The sequence below is a fragment of the Ahaetulla prasina genome, chromosome 4, assembly GCF_028640845.1.
Source record: "Ahaetulla prasina isolate Xishuangbanna chromosome 4, ASM2864084v1, whole genome shotgun sequence".
Classification (NCBI taxonomy): Eukaryota; Metazoa; Chordata; class Lepidosauria; order Squamata; family Colubridae; genus Ahaetulla; species Ahaetulla prasina.
In genome coordinates this window covers 34906207-34924385 of record NC_080542.1, presented here as the reverse complement: position 1 = coordinate 34924385, position 18179 = coordinate 34906207, and the positions used below count along the sequence as shown (strand labels likewise).

At 44.2% G+C, this 18179-nt stretch overlaps 1 protein-coding gene across 1 annotated transcript in view; it reads left to right on the top strand.

Annotated features, from left to right (window-relative positions):
* The window catches only part of SGCA (sarcoglycan alpha), a 59042-nt gene extending 44500 nt beyond the window's left edge, over positions 1–14542 (top strand). Inside the window, exons 9-10 of the mRNA XM_058183368.1 lie at positions 13383–13587; positions 13812–14542. Coding sequence (XP_058039351.1) covers positions 13383–13575 — 193 coding nt within the window. The 3' untranslated portion in view covers positions 13576–13587; positions 13812–14542. The remainder of the gene's footprint in view (positions 1–13382; positions 13588–13811) is intronic.
* The last annotated feature ends 3637 nt before the right edge of the window (positions 14543–18179 follow it).

Sequence of the window (18179 nt, the reverse complement as noted above, 5' to 3'; positions counted from 1 at the left end):
TAGAATAGGACCCTCAGGAAAATCGCTCATCTCCATCATTTTTTTCAAGAAGGAACTTTCTGTCACTTCTCTGTCAGATCAGGGGGATATTTTAGCAGTTTACAGTTCTCTCGCCCTGTTTGAAAGAGAGAAAAAAATCAGTTTGTTCCCTCATACTTTTCAGATTTCAGTTGCCTTTCCTACCCTCCTCCTACTGGCCTGTATTGTCCACACATGCCTATCACATCATGGGTATACATTTGCAAATTTCCTAGATCTGAGGATTGTTTTCCCTTCCACAGCTTCACTCACTCAGTTCTTGCCTTGATACTTGGTGTTCCAGAAAAGATGCTTTTTCTTAAGTGTTTTTCTTTTAAGTTCTATAAGCACATCTAGTACATATATTTTTTAAAAAATGGTATGTCTTAGAGGATCTCAATTGATGGTGCTCAACTGCAAGGCAAATAAAGCCTATCCATCTCTCACAAGCACTTTTTGAGTGCTTAGCTCTAGCTGGTTGTCAAGACAACACATGTAGGTTCTCTATGATGTCGAGTTTCTGCACTATGATATCATGAGTGCAGATACACCCTTGAATAATCCTCTTTAGTTTTTAAGTATTTTTCCTTTAGAATTTTTTTAAATAATAATTAAGTAAATAAATGAGTATCCCCCTGACAATATTACCACAGTATTCAATAATTAAAACAGAAAAAAATGTGTATTTTGAAAACAATTGGGGTAGATTTGGGAAAATGGGCTATCTAGATCATATAACTTTCCTCACACTACCTGCTATCCCTTCTTGCCAACTAGCTGTCCCTGTGAGGAGCCAAACACAATTGGGGGAGATAGTTGGGGAAGTCCCATCTCTCCTATATTCTTTCAGAAGCAAAAGAAGACACGTCAGTTTGGGGGCTAAATTAAAGGCTTCCATCATCCTGGAAAAAATGATGTGGTCCCTAAAAGAATCTGCATGACTTTTTTTTTTCCTTTTGAAAGAAGAAATTAAAAAAGGAGGACAATTCCAGAACAGCCGATCTATTTGTTCAGAGAGTTGCATGGCTAGAGTAGTCCTTGCTGCTTTGCAGTAATAGACTTAGTTACATAACTTGGTTTGTTAAGAGTAATCAAAGGCCAGTCTTGATGAACTTGGTTAGCTTAATGTTGGCTTGGATTTTTGTGCTTTAATATATTGTGCAAACTAAGCATATTTTATTAAACTATAGTTCAGTTTATCATGTTATTAAAGAAAATTGGTTAATTTGGTAACCAAAGTCAAACACAGCTAATGAAATTCTTTGCTCTGGAATAAATTGTTTGAGAAGTGCAGCAATATCTGAGTTATTGGAATAGGAGTAAATAGTCTTCTCTAGCTTGGCTGTACTCACTATTGAAGGGGGAGATTTCCCTATACCTCCACACAGCTCATTTTTGTGCTATTAGACAGTGTTTTAAGTGTTTAAAGTTTAAACTAAAATGTTTAAAGTTGAAGTTTAAACTAAAATGAAGCTTTAAGTGTTTAAAGCTTCATTTGCTTTAGCTTCTTATTTTTTTAATATATTATCAAAACAAATCATTTTTACATGACTATTTTTCATTACTTATTGTAGATTCAAATTGGGAGGATAAATACAAATACATATACAAATTTATATTGATCAAAGTTTCTACTTTAACTCCACAAAGACAAATCCTATTATTTCTAAAGTACATTAATGGTGTACTTTAGCAGGAGAAATTCCTCTATTATTATAGGCTCTGTAGTGTGTTGTTATTTGTTGCGACCCATCTCGACCCCATGGACAATGTTCCTCCAGGCCTTCCTTTCCTCTACCATCCTCTGGAGTACATTTAAACTCATGCCTACTGCTTCAGTGTAGTGAGATTAAAAGTCCAATTTATAAATAACACCTATTGAATAATTTACTTCTCTTAAAAAAAAGTTCTATTTCCAAGACAGGACTAGAACTCACAGTGAGGAAATCATGGCTTGCATGAAGACACAGCCAATTTTATGTCAAAGAAGCAATAAAGACTACCTTACTAAGGCAGCAAAAAAGGGAGCTGCCTTAATTTTGACTTTAGAAGATAACATTACCACATTGAATATTAAACAGCAACAGAACCTGTTTGTTGAATTAAGCTGCTTGCAAGATTCTTTTTGGAAAGGACCATGAAAGGAAAGACATAACTAAGAAATAGTCCACTCAGTAGTACAAAAGAAAGCTGAGGAAGCAATAAAACAAGGTTGAAAAACAACAAGAAATTCTTCTCTTCCTATCACCCGTAATTCTCACCAACTTGTAAGTACACCCTTGCTTAAGAACAAGTGTGCTACCTCAAGAAAGGAAGACTCTGCTTCTTCTCTGAAGACAATTGAGGAAAGATCAGCTTCCTCTTTATAGCTCAGCACGGTTCCTTCTAGCCCCGCCTTTCATCAATTACAAGACACAGGTGAAATGGGAAAGGAATGCAAAAAAAAAAAAGCCATCCAATCCATCATGCTATACAGACTATTCTAAAGCCGTTAGGAAAACTTTGTTTACACACAGTTATTTTTACTTCTCTGAATAATATTCAATCCAAACCTGATAAACCTATGTAGGTTTTGACAATATCTAGTGATGGTAGTGATGGTATTATTTTTATTAACAGACCCTAATGTAAGGTCTGTTAATAAAAATAAACCCAAGTTGATTTTTAACAAGCCCTACATTATAGAGTGTTTCAGAAGAACCACGTTCTGTTGCCTATCCCTTTCAATACCTTTCTTGCTAGGGATCTTCCACAACCCTAACCCTAAACTGTCATCCCAAACATATAGATGTGCATATGTATCTTTTTTTTTTAACCTAGTTCTTTGGGGTTTAAAAGATTTTGTCTTCTCTTTAATAATCCAAGTAATGTACAGAAAATGTTCAGGATGGCAGAAATCTCTTGTCAAAAATATAGTGTTTTCCTTTCCAGAATTTTTAGACACCTCAATTCACCCCCTGATTCAGCTACATTCTCCACATTTGATTATGTATGCAGCTTCCTGCAAAGAGCAGAGGAAAATTACCACAGAAATCACTATTCTGGTGCAGAGAGAATGCAGTTGCTCTTGCCTCTCTCATAGTGACTCATAATGCTCAACTAATAGATCTCCAGAGCAGACTCCATATTTTAAACCAACAAACCTCACCATTGACATCTCTTATCCCTTGGCTGGACTTAAGTGAGAACAGCTCAGACAAGAGATAATTCCCTACCCTAACCGCTTAAGGCAACTCCAAGAGAGGAAAACTATTCTAGTGGTTTTACATCTACATCGTGATCCAGCCTCTGGAGTAATGTACTCTCCAAAGGCAGAATTGCTTGCACCTCCAATACAAATCTAGATAAGGGTTCTGATACACAAACTAAGTTGCTGGATAATGATGAATCATAATCTCACCTATTTGGAGGAAAGCTGCTAATTCCCTCCCTAGATCATGGGTTTAAAAGTTTTTCTTTTTAATAAAAGAAAAAGCTGTTAATGGCTTAGTCCCTCCTAATCAAGTTTGTATAAACCCATTATCATTGTCAGGATTGGACAAAGCTACTAGTCAAGAAAATATGAAGAAGGGACCACTTAACATTCAAAAGCTGCTTATATATGATTCAGAAGAGAGGTAACTTTGAATCTCAAGGGATGCAACTACAAGGTTTCTGTGCCCCAAACAGAATATATCATATCAGAAAGGTGGTTATGAGGCTCACTTTCAGGGCCATATAGAGGACTGACCTGAAAGGCAACAGAACAAAGTCACTCGGATTAGTTGGAATGTGACTAACTGGTTGTCCAAATGCAGAGATACTACTTTCATAAGCTTTATAACTACATTTGATGTCATCTTGTTGCAAGAAACCTGGTTCCAACAGCCCTGACATTAAATGGATATATAGCTTACTCTCTAAATGTGTAGCAGGGACTATGATTCTTTTAAAGTTTGACACCCCCCTTAAATCATGATTGTGATCATTTCCCACTTATTCAGTGGTTGAGGGGTCCTTGGTGTTCTCTGAACTTGGTTGTTTCAGAACCCAAACTAGGTCATATCATCAGTGCTAGTAAGAAGTGGGGTTTGTTCTCAGTTTATATTCCAAGTTTGCCTTGTCAGTATTGGTGGGGATTGTCTAGGACATGAGCATCAAATTTGTGGCATCACGTTGCCACACATGTTTTTTTCCCTTTGCGGAACTGGGGTGGGCGTGTCCTGCACATGATGCATTCGGCCCTCGGGCCACCAGTTTGACACCCGTGGTCTAGGAGATCCTTTGGTTGGGCAATTTACTGTCAGTTTGTTTGGCAGTTCCTTGATTGGAGTATTGTTTAGTCATTGATTGTTAGTCTAATGTTAATCTTGGAGTTAATCTGTGCTCACCTGGGTGCTGATTGCTAATGGGGAGATATCTTGGCCTTTTTACTCGTTTTTTGGTTTGTTGGTTGTCTTTTTTCATAGTATAGATTTTGTTTATGTCTCTGTGTGTACTGAGGCTAATTTGTTGGAGTGCCAGGTTTCTAGAAATTCCCTAGTGTTTTTGGACTTGGCTTGGTCTAGGATGTCACAGCTTCCCAACTGAAACTATGTTAAGTCTGTCCATATGTTGTGAAGTTAAAGAGTTTTAACATGTCTTCTGACTGCTGGTTTGTTTTCATGGATGCGCTCTGCCAATCTTCTGCTTGTTTGCCAAAGGTAATGGCTTTTGCAGTCGTTACACTATATGTTGTAGATGAGTCCTGTTTTGTCTTCTGAGACTGCCAGGTCTTTTGATTTATTTAGAATATTTTGAAGGCTTTAGTTGGCTTGTGTGCTACGCTGATTCCATGTGATTCTAAACCATAAAAAGAATAACACTGCCACACTTAAGAACATTTCAGAAGCCACCAACAGGCTACTACAACTACATGGAATCAGCATAGCACACAAGCCAACTCAAGCTCTTCAAAACATTCTAAGTAAAGCAAAAGACTTAGCAACCCCAGATCAAACTAACAATCAGACCCAGATGAGCATAGATTAACTCCAAGATTAACATTAGACCAACAATCAAGAACTAAACAATACCCCAATCAAGGAACTGCCAAACAAGCTGACAGTAAACTGCCCAACCAAAGAAACTCCAAGACTGTCCCCACCAACACAGACAAAGAAAACTATTAGAATATAAACTGAGAACAAACCACACTTCTTACTAGTACTGATGATGTCACCTAATTGGGTAATGAAACATCTGTGAGAAAACAACTAACTTCAGAGAGCACCAAGGACCTCGCAAGCATAGAGTAAGTAGAAAATGATCACTATCAACTTTGGGGTGGGGGTGGGGGGCAAACTTTAAAAGAGTCAAGAACCTAAAAATTTCCAAATACAATTACATAGTTTATAAAGCTACTCTTGGACTCAATTCAGCTCTACAAGTTGGCCTGATTTAAGGGACCCACTTAAGATGCTATTCTTTTATTATACCTGTGGAAGACAATATATATATGCAGCCATCAAATGTGGATAGTACTGTTTATTATTTATTTTTTTATTTTATTTTATTTTATTAGATTTATAAACCGCCCTTCTCCCGAAGAACTCAGGGCGGTGTACAGCCAAGGTAAAAAGAGACAATATACAGTTAAAATAAATTAAAAAACTTATTACACAGTGTGGCCGAAATTAAAATAGTTAAAAAATCTAAAAAAAAAAAAACCAGTTAAAACTAAAAAGAAGTTTTAAAATTTTAAACTAAACAATTTAAGAAAGCCCCACACGAACAAACAGGTATGTTTTCAGTTCGTGGCGAAAAGTCCGAAGGTCAGGTATTTGACGTAAACCAGGGGGAAGTTCGTTCCAAAGAGTAGGGCCCCCCACAGAGAAGGATCTTCCCCTGGGGGCCGCCAGCCGACATTGTCTGGCGGACGGCACCCTGAGAAGTCCCTTTCTGTGCGAGCGTACGGGTCGGTGGGAAGCATGAGGTAGCAGCAGGCGGTCCCGTAAGTACCCAGGTCCCAAGCCATGGAGCGCTTTAAAGGTGGTAACCAAAACCTTGAAATGCACCCGAAAGGCAACAGGAAGCCAGTGCAGTCTGCGCAGGAGGGGTGTCACATGGGAGCTGCGTGAGACTCCCTCTATCACCAGCGCAGCTGCATTCTGGACCAACTGAAGCCTCCGAGTGCATCTCAAGGGGAGCCCCATGTAGAGAGCATTGCAATAATCCAGGTGAGAGGTAACAAGAGCATGAGTGACTGTGCATAGGGCATCCCGATCAAGGAAGGGGCACAACTGGCGAACCAGGCGGACCTGGTGAAAGGCTCTCCTGGAGACGGCCACCAAATGGTCTTCAAGCGACAGCCGTGCATCCAGGAGAACACCCAAGTTGCGCACTCCCTCCTTTGGGGCCAGTAACTCACCCCCAACAGTCAGCTGCAGCTGCAGCTGACTGTATCGGGGTGCCGGCATCCACAGCCACTCCGTCTTGGAGGGATTGAGCTTGAGCCTGTTCCTCCCCATCCAGACCCGTACAGCTTCCAAGCACCGGGACAGCACTTCGACAGCTTCGTTGGGGTGGCCCGGGGTGGAAAAGTACAGCTGAGTATCATCAGCGTACAGCTGATATCTCACCTCGAAGCCACTGATGATCTCACCCAACGGCTTCATATAGATGTTGAACAGGAGGGGCGAGAGAATCGACCCCTGCGGCACCCCACAAGTGAGGCGTCTCGGGGTCGACCTCTGCCCCCCTGTCAACACCGTCTGCGACCGGTCAGAGAGGTAGGAGGAGAACCACCGATAAACGGTGCCTCCCACTCCCAACCCCCCCAACCGGTGCAGCAGGATACCATGGTCGATGGTATCGAAAGCCGCTGAGAGATCTAATAGGACCAGGGCAGAGGAATAACCCCTGTCTCTGGCCCTCCAGAGATCATCCACCAACGCGACCAAAGCTGTCTCCGTGCTGTATCCGGGTCGGAAGCCGGACTGGAACGGGTCTAGATAGACAGCTTCATCCAGGTACTGGGGTAGCTGCCGTGCCACAGCACTCTCTACAACCTTCGCAATAAAGCGAAGGTTGGAGACCGGACGGTAATTACCTAAAATAGCTGGGTCCAGGGAAGGCTTCTTGAGGAGAGGTCTCACCACCGCCTCCTTCAAGGCGGCGGGGAAAACTCCCTCCAGCAAAGAAGCATTGGTAATCCCCTGGAGCCAGCCTCGTGTCACTTCCCGGGAGGCCAGCACCAACCAGGAAGGGCATGGGTCCAGTAAACATGTTGTAGTGTGCAGCCTCCCCAGCAACCTGTCCATGTCCTCGAGAGTCACAGGATCAAACTCATCCCAAACAACATCCACAAGACGCGGCTCTGCCCTCTCACCTGGATCATCCCAATTTCGGTCCAAGCCGTCCCGGAGCTGAACGATTTTGTCGTATAGATAACCACTAAACTCCTCGGGACGGCCCTGCAGCGGGTCATCCCGCACCTCCTGATGCAGGAGAGAGCGGGCCACCCGAAACAGGGCGGCCGGGCGGTTATCTGCCGACGCAATGAGGGTGGAAGCATAGGAATGCCTCGCCTCCCTCATTGCCACCAGGTAGGTCCTAGAATAGGATCTAACTAGTGTTCGGTCAGCTTCGGAGCGGCTGGACCTCCAGACACTCTCTAGGCGTCTTCTCCGGCGTTTCATCTCCCTCAGCCCCTCGGAGAACCAAGGGGCCGGTCGAGATCTACGCCGGGTCAGAGGCCGCAAGGGCACGACACGGTCCAAAGCTCCAGCCGCGGCCCGTTCCCAGGCCGCAACTAGCTCTTCAGCCGTGCCGTGTGCCAGGTCCTCAGGAAACGGCCCAAGCTCCATCAGGAACCTCTCCGGGTCCATCAGGCGCCTGGGACGGAACCAACACATTGGCTCCGTCTCCCTGCAGTGGTGGATAGCGGTCCGAAAATCTAGGCGAAGGAGAAAATGATCTGACCATGACACCGGTTCTGTTTCTAACTTATCTAATTCCAGATCATTTAGCCACTGACCAGAGATATAAATTAAGTCCAGTGTGCCACCCCCTGTGTGCGTGGGGCCATCAATTACTTGAATCAGGTCCAAGGCCGTCATGGAAGCCTGGAACTCCCGAGCCGTTGTCGATGACAAGCCCGTCGATGGCAGGTTAAAGTCCCCCATGACTATAAGTCTGGGGGTCTCAACCGCCACCCCGGCGAGCACCTCCAACAACTCGGGTAGGGCTGTAGTCACGCAGCAAGGAGCCAGGTACGTGATCAACAAGCCCAGCTGATTCCGATGGCCCCACTTCACAAAGAGGGATTCACAACCGGCAATCTGAGGTACAGTGGCCTCCCTCGGCTCTAGACTTTCTCTAATAACAACCGCTACCCCCCCACCCCTACCTTGGGCTCCCGGTTGATGAAATGCTCGGAAACCTGGCGGGCATAACTCCACGAGGGGAACCCCCCCCTCCGGACCCAACCAGGTCTCCATAATGCCCATAAGGTCCGCGGCTTCCCCCTGGATAAGATCACCAATCAGGGGGGCCTTATTGACCACGGACCGGGCATTACATAACATCAACCGGAGACCCAGGCTCTGAGGACCATGGCCGCCCGGGGAGCGGGTAAAGCCTGAGGGGCCGGAGCACGTGATCGCTTTGAGACAGCGAGCACGTGTTCCCAACACTTGATATGGCCCCCCGCTTCCGCCATATCTGCCTCTCCCACCTACCGTACAGATTGCACAATTCTCTACTCCTGGAACGAACCCATCCCCCTCTGCCTTCGGACCAGATAGTATAATGCCGCGAACAGGCATGGGGGCTAAATCCCTCCCCGACGGGTTATTCCCCCCACCCGTCGTATCCCTCCCTCCCCTTAAAAGACCCCTCTTTAAAAACCTATTTAAAAAACCCCAAAAACCCTTCTTGGCCGCATGCCACCTCTCTGGGTCCCAAGACCCTTCGTTAAGGTAAGCTCTCAATAACCTTGAGGGCCATTCCTGCGAGGCGGGGGAACCTCGCAGTCGTAATAGATCGGTGGATGAGTATCTCATGAAAGAATAACAGTTTACGACAGCAAAAGTGTACATCCCAAGCCGGCATAGATGTTAAACAGCTTCTGGACCAACCGAGTTGACTGTTCCGCCCAAGTCCAGATGAGCCCAAAACCGGCCAAGTCCAGATGATCCAGGAGACTGCCAAGGGGTCCAGGGGTCCGGCCAAATCTAGTGCCCCCCCCTAACAGTTGGTACAATAACATCCTCCTCGGTTGCCGACCACTAAGATGGAATAGTGGCCCTTCAAAACCCGGCCCTAGTCCATCCTGGAAAAAGGCTCCTGCAGCTCAGTGGTCTGATGGAATATCGCACGCTCCAGTACCGCCAGTACCGCAAATGCCGCCAAAGTCACCGCCGTTCCAGAGGCCGCCATTAATAGCGCTGGATCCATGTTAAATTCATGTTCCAGCATGCCGCAGATAGAAGTCGAGGACGCTCCGCTAATGAGCCGCTGGTGGAAAATGCGGCACAAAATCATGCCGCTGAGGAACATTTCCGCGAAGGCCAGGCCTGACCAAAAAGTCAGCTGGGGGGGGAGAAACGGCCGATCTTCGGGCCCTCCAAAATTCCGGCCTGAGCGGCCCACCACACTGCCGCCAACCTTGTAAGCGGCCAGGGGATTGAACTAAGGCCCGTCCGGGGCGACTGCCCCACCCCAAGATGGCCACCGCCATCCGCTGTCCCTCCGTTGGCAAGAAACGCGGTTCAGAAATCCTGTCGCTGGTGGAAATCACGACCGAAGCTAGACCTACCCAAAAAGTCAGCTGGGAGGGAGAGAAACAGCCGATCTTCAGGCCCTCTAAAACTCCGGCCCGAACGGCCCACCACACTGCCGCCAGCGTTTGCTCACGGCCGGGGATCGCAAAAGCCAGTCCGGGGCGGTAATCCCAGCCCTAAAATGGCCGCCGCCATCCGTTGCTCTCCCCAGACTCCGGTCCCAAACTCAGCAGCCGAGAGACCACCGAGGTCCAAAGACCTCGCTCTCGGCTGCCGGCATGATGACCCACCTGGGGCCGAAGTCTGTGCAGCCCGGCGGGCGTCTGAACGGCATCTCGGCTGGGAAACAGCAGCCGCCGTCTTCACGAGGAATAAAACACCACCGCCATTACGCGCATGCGTAATGTTCAGCTTCCCATGATGGAAAGTCAGAGATGCATCCTGGCACCAGCCATGTATCTCACACACCTTGATACTCTCCACCAGAGAAAGGCTTCTGTCTTAGTCCGATGCAATACCTTACCTACAGTACTCCTACCTGGAAAATACAAAAAGATAGCATTACTCTTTATGAGTATGCCTTTGTGACTCAGGACAGGTAAAAATGATTGAACATGTTCTTTTGTATTGCCAGTTTTACACAGCATCCCAAAACACTTTTAATTGCCCTACTCCTGAGTAGTAAAAACAGGATATAATGACCAGCAGTAAAAGCAATTATTTTCTGAAATTACATTTAGTCCACAACTTGCAACCATTCGTTTAGTGACCGTCCAAAGTTACAATGGCACTGACTTATAACCAGTGGTGGGATTCAAAATTTTTTAACAACCAGTTCTGTGGGTGTGACTTATTTTGGGGTGTGGCTTGGTGGTCATGTGACTGGGTGGGCGAGCGTAGCTACTCATGTGACCGGGTGGCCATGGCTATGGGCATAGAAACTAGTCAGAGGGCTAAAAAAGTCATTTTTGATTGGTCATCGCACTTATGACCATCCTCACATTTATGCCCATTGCAGCATTTTTAACAACCATGTCACTCATTTCACAACTGCTTCTCTTCACCACGGTTACAAGATAGGGCGCAAAATGTAAAATGTGAGGACAGTTGTAGGTGTGAGGACCAGTCAAAAGTGTGAGGGCAGGTCAAAAATAACTTTTTTAGCCCTCTGAGTAGTCCTTATGCACAAAATGCTGCAACAGGCATAAATGATGACCGGTCATAAGTGTGAGGACTGGTCAAAAGTGTGAGAATCACTTTTTTCAGCCGTCTGGGTAGTCCCTATGCACATAGGGACTACCCAGAGGACTGAAAAAAGTGATTTCTGACAGGTTCTCGCACTTTTGACCTGTCCTCACACTTATGACCAGTCATCATTTATGCCTTTGCAGCATTTTTAATAACCATGTCACTCATGTCACAACTGCGGTGCTTCATGTGATCAGGTGGGCATGTCCAGGCGGTCATGTGACATAGTTTCTTTGCCCTAATGACTGTTTGCTGCAATGTTCTTAAGTGTGAAAAAACGGTCATAAGTCACTTTTTCAGTGCCATGCTTGTTAAACCAATTACCAGAACAAATCCATTCTCCCTCCCTCTTTCTCTCCATCTCTTTCTCCTCCTTTCTCTCTTTCTCTCCTTAATCTCTTTCTCCCTCCCTCTCTTTCTCTCCTTCATCTTTCTCCCCCCTCTTTCTCTCAATCTGTCAAGGTTCCAGAAAAACCTCTTCTGCATAAAAAAAACTCAGAAGCCATTGTTTTCCAGAGTTCTTTACTAGCATGAGGAAACTGGCACACGATGAGTGAAATTCCAAAACTGAATTTCCGGATTCTTTTCCCAGTTATACAAACCCCAAGAGTCCCACCCCCCCGACCCCTTTGATGGTCACATGGTCCCACGTTCAACCATGGATGGTTGAACACCATCCGACCCTGACCGCTTGAAGAATGGTACCATACCCCTGGCCCCCCTTCCTCCACTCAGGGGGAAAATGTGGCAGCGTCTGGAACCCTAAGGTCTAATATGGTTTCCAGGCCTGACAGGCGTCCCCCCTTGGAAAAGAAGCTATATCCTAGGAAAGAAAACAAAGAATCGATAAAGAAGAGTGTTAGTGGTCCACAGTTCCCTTTTACCCCCCCTCCCCTCTCCAAGAGGTTTTTTAGGTTTGTCAGGGAAACCTCTCCTTAATTTCGCTTTAATTTCGCTTTCTCCCTCCCTCTCTTTCTCTCCATCTTTCTCCCCCCTTTTCTCTTCTTCATCTTTCTCCCCTTCTATCCTTCATCTCTCTTTCTCTCCATCTTTTTCTCCTTAGAAGCCGGTTTGCCCTGCCCCTTGCCCCTCCCCTCCCCACCATTATTTACCGGTGTTGGGTGGGCAGGGAAGTGCATGAATCTGTGGGCAGCGGCTTGTGGCCGCTGCCCACCGATCCATGCACCTCGCTGCCCCCCCGATCCAAGCGCCACACAGCTGCCGACAGAAGCCTGCCTGCATCCAAGTGTCTCTCTAGCCAATGATTAAAGCGCCTCACTGGCCACGTGGCCAGCGAGGAACTTGAATCGGCTAACTAGCAAGAGGCTTGGATGCAGGCAGGCTTCGGTCGGTGGCCACGTGGTGCTTGGATTGGGTGGGTAGCGAGGTGCATGAATCGGGTGGGCAGCAGCTTGTGCCCGCTGCCCACCGGATCCATGCACCTCCCTGCCCACCCGACACCAGTAAGTAATGCTGGAGAGGGGAGGGGCAAGGAGCAGGGCGAACCGGCAATTTAACAAATGGTTCGGCCGAACCGCCTAGAACCGGCAGAATCCCACCACTGCTTATAACTGTTTTTCACACTTATGACCATTGCAGCATCCCCATGGTCATGTGATAAAAATTCAGACATTTGGCGATTGACTCATATTTATGATGGTTGCAATGTCCTGGGGTCAAGTGATCATCATTTGTAATCTTCTGACAAGCAACGTCAATGGGGGAAAGACGGATTCACTTAACAAAGTTAACATGTTATTAACTTAACGATTGCAGCGATTCACATAACCACGAGAAGAAAGGTCATAAAATGTGGCAAAACTCACTTAACAACTATCTCGCTTAGCAACATAAATTTTGGGCTCCATTGTAGTACTAAATCGAGGACTGCCTGTTATACTAAAACAACCTAAGATTTCTAGGCATACAAAACTAGACAAAGAATAATTAAGAGCAATTGAACTTATTTGAGTAGGGAATAGCTTTTCTTCCGCGTGGTCTTCTTTTCCCACTGGTCTTTTTTTTAACGTCAGCAACTATACTCCTCAGATTTGTGTGGGGCTCTATAATTCTACATTTTATGTTAGTTTTAACTCCTAAGAAAGAAGCATGTCTTTCTGTGCATGGCTCGTATAGTTTTGGGTGTCCTGGTTAATTTGAAAACTTTTTCTTTTTTCTTTACATTTATATCCCGCTCTTCTCCGAAGACTCAGGGCGGCTTACACTATGTTAGCAATAGTCTTCATTCTATTTGTATATTTATATACAAAGTCAACTTATTTTTCAACTTTTCTTTCTTTCTTGCTGGTTAATAACCATCGTACAGTTATTTGTTTTGATTTAGTTCTGTTCCATTTATTTCTTCTCCTGCAGCATCCAAATGGTGCATCATCACACAATCCATGACAATACAGAGGAACTGAGGCAGATGGCTGGTACTCGGGATGTGCCCCGTCCCCTCTCTACTTTACCCATGTTTAATATCCGTACGGGCGAGAAAACAAATCCCATGCAAAATAACCGCTATGACAGTGCCCAGGTGCCTCTCATTTTGGCTCAACAATGAATAATTGATCAGGTTGGTATCATCTCTTTGAATCTGCCTGCCCATAACTCCAGCCATTTGAGAGCACAGAAGGGGTACAGCTATGATTCTAGGTAAAGAAACCAGATAGCAGGATGCAAAATCCATATATAGCAATTCTATCACTCTCCCCTTCCCCTAGATAAAACAAGAGGAAGCTTAGTATTATCAAGTTGCATTTTAAACTATGGGTTGTTGTTGTTGTTTTTTCTCAACAGGCCAGCCTGTGCCCATTTTCACTGAGAAGGGTTTTTCCACCAAAGATGTTTCTCAGGATTGAGACAACTGTTGACAAACCTTGGCATGAGAGATCTGAGCTTATTGCAGTGTTTTATATTGATAATAGTGAAGCTTGGAAATGAACGACATGTGTGTGTTCAGTAATTGTTGGTCTAAATTTGTAGGGTGCGTTTTCAGTCCTTTTGTTTCTACATATTCAATGGATGGGAGATATTCAAGGTTAGTATAGCAATGCTGTGTGTTAGAGATGGCTAGCCTTCCCACGCAACTATATTTTCTAAACTTCTTGCCAAAAGTAATCACAGTTAATATGTGTTTGATATTACACAATACATAATTTCCCTCTATCTTCCTCTTGTAACTTGGCATGATAAAAGATAAACTCTTTTTCCTGTATTTTGTGTTCCTCAGTGAATAAATTGGCAAAACCTGGATTTCTTTATAAATAATATTTACATTCACACATACATAACCATCACATTATACCGTTTTGAGTAAACAACATTGTACAAAATACAGAAAACAAGAAGTACCATGCCAAAAACAAAAAACCTGAGACATGAAAATAGAACTACATTTAATGGAAATAAGGATTCATTGTAGCTCTTTTTTTTCTATCCTTGGGAACCTCCTTTACAAATTTTAAATTACTTTGAGATCTTTTAGTTGGGATTAATATAAAATGATTTAAATAAAATATACATCCGTGCATATTATCCTTATTTCCACCATGAGATCATACTGATTCATGTACTATCTTTGTTTTCTAGAATCTTCTTTCCTTTCTCTTTTCAGGAGTCTAATAGCAATGGCAATAGCAATAGCACTTAGACTTATATATGGTTGCACAGTGCTTTACAACCGTCTCTAAGCAGTTTGTAAACTGTCAGCATATTGTCCCCAGCAATCTGGGTCCTCATTTTACCCACCTTGGAAGGATGGAAGATTTAGTCAACATTGAACCTGGTGAGATTTGAACTGCCAAATTGCAGGCAGCTAGCAGTCAGCAGACATAGCCTGCAGTACTTCACGCTAACCCAGTGGTCACCAACTGGTGGTTCGCAAGAAAATTTTGGTGGTCCGTGGAGAAATCTTCATATTTTTGCTGGTGCACCCTGGTGGAGGAGCTGTGGTTGCAAGCAGGCCAAAACAGCGATTGTGATGGCTGGAAGCTGTGGGAGCGAAGCACTACTTGCACTTGCGCAGCATCAGTGTTCTGCCTTAGTATATTTGCCCAGCCGGTGGCGCAAAGCAGCTTTCATCTCCTGCCGCTTGGGATTCGGAGCGGTAAATGGTGACTGGTCCAGGGAGCAGCCAGATTTTGCTCTCTATTGCAGACACCAGATCGGCCCCCTGCAAGCTCTCATCTCTCAAGGAGCGCTCGCTGAAGCAATGTGGAAAACTTTGATCGGGCTCCTTGGGAGATGAGAGCTTGCAGGGGGGCGATCTGGTGTCCGCAATGGAGAGCAAAATGCAGCTGCTCCCCTGACCAGACACTGTTTACCGCTCCGAGTCCCAAGCAGCAGGAGACAAGGGCTACTTTGCTCTACTGGCTGGCACAAATATACTGAGGCGGAATGCTGATGCTGCACAAAATAAAATAGAGAAAAAGAGACAGAATGAAAGAGAGAGAATGAGAAAGAGAATGAGAGAGAGAGAGAGAGAGAGAATCAGAGAGAACCAGAAAGTGAGAGAGAGAGAATCAGATTGAGAGAGAATGAGTCAGAGAGAAAGAAAATGAGAGAATCAGAGAGCGAAAGAGAGAGAGACAGAATGAAAGAGAATCAGAGAGAGAGAATCAGAATGAGAGAATGGGGAGAGAGAGAATGAGAGAGTGGGAGAAAGAGAGAGGGGGAGAGAGAGAGAGAAAGAATGAGGGAGAAAGGGGAGAGAGATGAGAGAATGAGTGGGAGACAGAGAGGGAGAGAGAGAGAGAAGAGAGAAAGAGTGAGAGAGGGAGAGATGGGGAAAGAGAGAGAGAAAGAGAGGGAGAGAGAAAGAATGAGGGAGAAAGGAGAGAGAGAAGAGAGAAAGAGAGAGAGAGGAGAGAGAGAATAAGAGAGAAAGAGTGAGAGAGAGAGGAGAGATGGGGAAAGAGAGAGAGAGAGAAGAGAGGGAGAGAGAGAGAGAATGAGAGAGAGAAAGAGAGAGAGAAGAGAGAAAGAGTGAGAGAGGGAGAGAGAATAAGAGAGAAAGAGTGAGAGAGAGGGGGGAGAGATGGGGGAAAGAGAGAGAGAAAGAGAGAAGGGGAGAGAGAGAGAGAGAAAGAATGAGGGAGAAAGGGGGAGAGAGAGATGAGAGAATGACTGGGAGAGAGATAGAGAGGGAGAGAGAGAGAGAATAAGAGAGAAAGAGTGAGAGAGAGAGGGGAGAGATGGGGGAAAGAGAGAGAGAGAGAAAGAGAGAGGAGGGAGAGTGCCTGAAGGACCCCATCCTGTCACTGGGAGTCCAGGCGCTTCAGCAAGCAGCATGCTGGATTCATATTAGTAGTCCGTGGGATTTAAATTATGAACTTGGTGGTCCATGAGGTCCAAAAGGCTGGGGACCCCTGCTCTAAACACTGTGTCACTGCGGCTAATCAAGTCTTACCAAGCCACTTCTAATTATTCTACTGTCTCTCAACCCATTCACTCATTTTTTTTGCAGATTATTCTTTCTCTCTGCATAAGCAAACCACCCCATATTGATATTATTAGTTTCATACTGATATCTCATTTTTATATGCAACTCATGATTGCTCATCATCTTGTTATCCTTGACCCAACCTCTTTTTGTTCCACAGTGTGTATTTCTTAAGTAACCCATTCCTGAGATACCAAATTTTAGCTTCCTTATAACAAAATGAGCGGAAGCATGCTCTTATAGGAGTCATCTTTGCTATTTTCAACAAATGTTGATATTATATACTATCCATTCCTTTTCTATGAGCAATGGTATGTTTGGAAGATATATTGAAATATTATTTCACCTGAGGGGGAAAATACTATACAGAAGTTTACTAAAGTTTGCCTAAGCAAGAAATATGGTAGTCAAGATAACAGCTGCACTTCAGTGTTCAAAGGCTCAGCATAATGGGTATACGTTCCTGTAACTCATTTCAGATCTTTATATATACTGTAGAAGGGGTGGTATTTACTTATCTTCGCTACCAGTTTGCAAATATGAACATGTGTAGAGCGTCAAAAACGGGATGTAATGACATCTGGGTGGGTGGGCGGAGCCTCCCACAGCTGCCACTACTGGCTCATCTGAACCGGGTGGAACCAGCTGAATAGCACCACTATACTGTAGGTGTGTTATTTATACTTACTGATTAGTATCAAGAACATCACTGGAGCAACATGCTTTTTGAATGTTCAGAACAATTTTTTTACCACTGCAAAAGTGAATACTGGAAAGTCCTCAATTTACAACCTTTCGTTTAGTCACTGTTTGAAGTTACAGCTCCACTGAAAAAAAGTGACCTAGAAATGGTCCCCATAGTTATGATCATCACATAATGATCATTTGATTCACTTAACTGCAGTGATTGGCTTAACAAGTAGGGCAAAAAAAGATCCTAAAATCAGACATAGCTCAATTAATAACTACCTTTCTTAGCAGCAGAAATTCTTGTCCCAATTCTGGTCATACGTCAAGGACTATAAGTTGTTAAGTTAGTGGCATGGTTGTTAAGTTAATCTTGCTTCCCCATTGACTTTGCTTGTCAGCCGGTCACAAAAAGTGATTGCATGAGGCACATAAATAAATTTGAGCTGTTACAGCTGTTCTTCCAGTCTGAGTTCTTCACTTATCCAACTGTTCAGTGGGAAGTGGGAGACAAAATAGAATAGTTCTATGGGTGGATATGATATTTCAGTAGCAATTAGCATTTGTATTTATGTCATTAAATACTGTCCATTTCCACATTAAGTGAAAAGTTTGATGTCTGGCATTATCTGGATTTAATTCCCCTTGGGAAGAAAGCATTTGATTCTTTTTTTTTTTTAATAAAAAGTTTTTTATTTTGAACACATTAAAACACAAGACAAACATACAACATTTATATACATATCACTGTTTCTTATCAGTTATTCAAAGCAGTCCTTTCTTACTATTTATACATATTTTAATTCTATCTTATTCTACTTTTGTATTATCTATCTTCTTTTATTTCATCTACATTTCATCTAGATTCATCTACATTTTCTTTATTTCATTTACATACAGATTTTACCCTGTTGTTCAGTTTTCATTATCTTTCCTATTTTCCAACCATTCATACCATCTACACCAGGCCTTATAATATCCTCATTTTCTTTGATTTCTTTTGTGAGTTTATCCATCTCTGCACATTCTAGGATTTT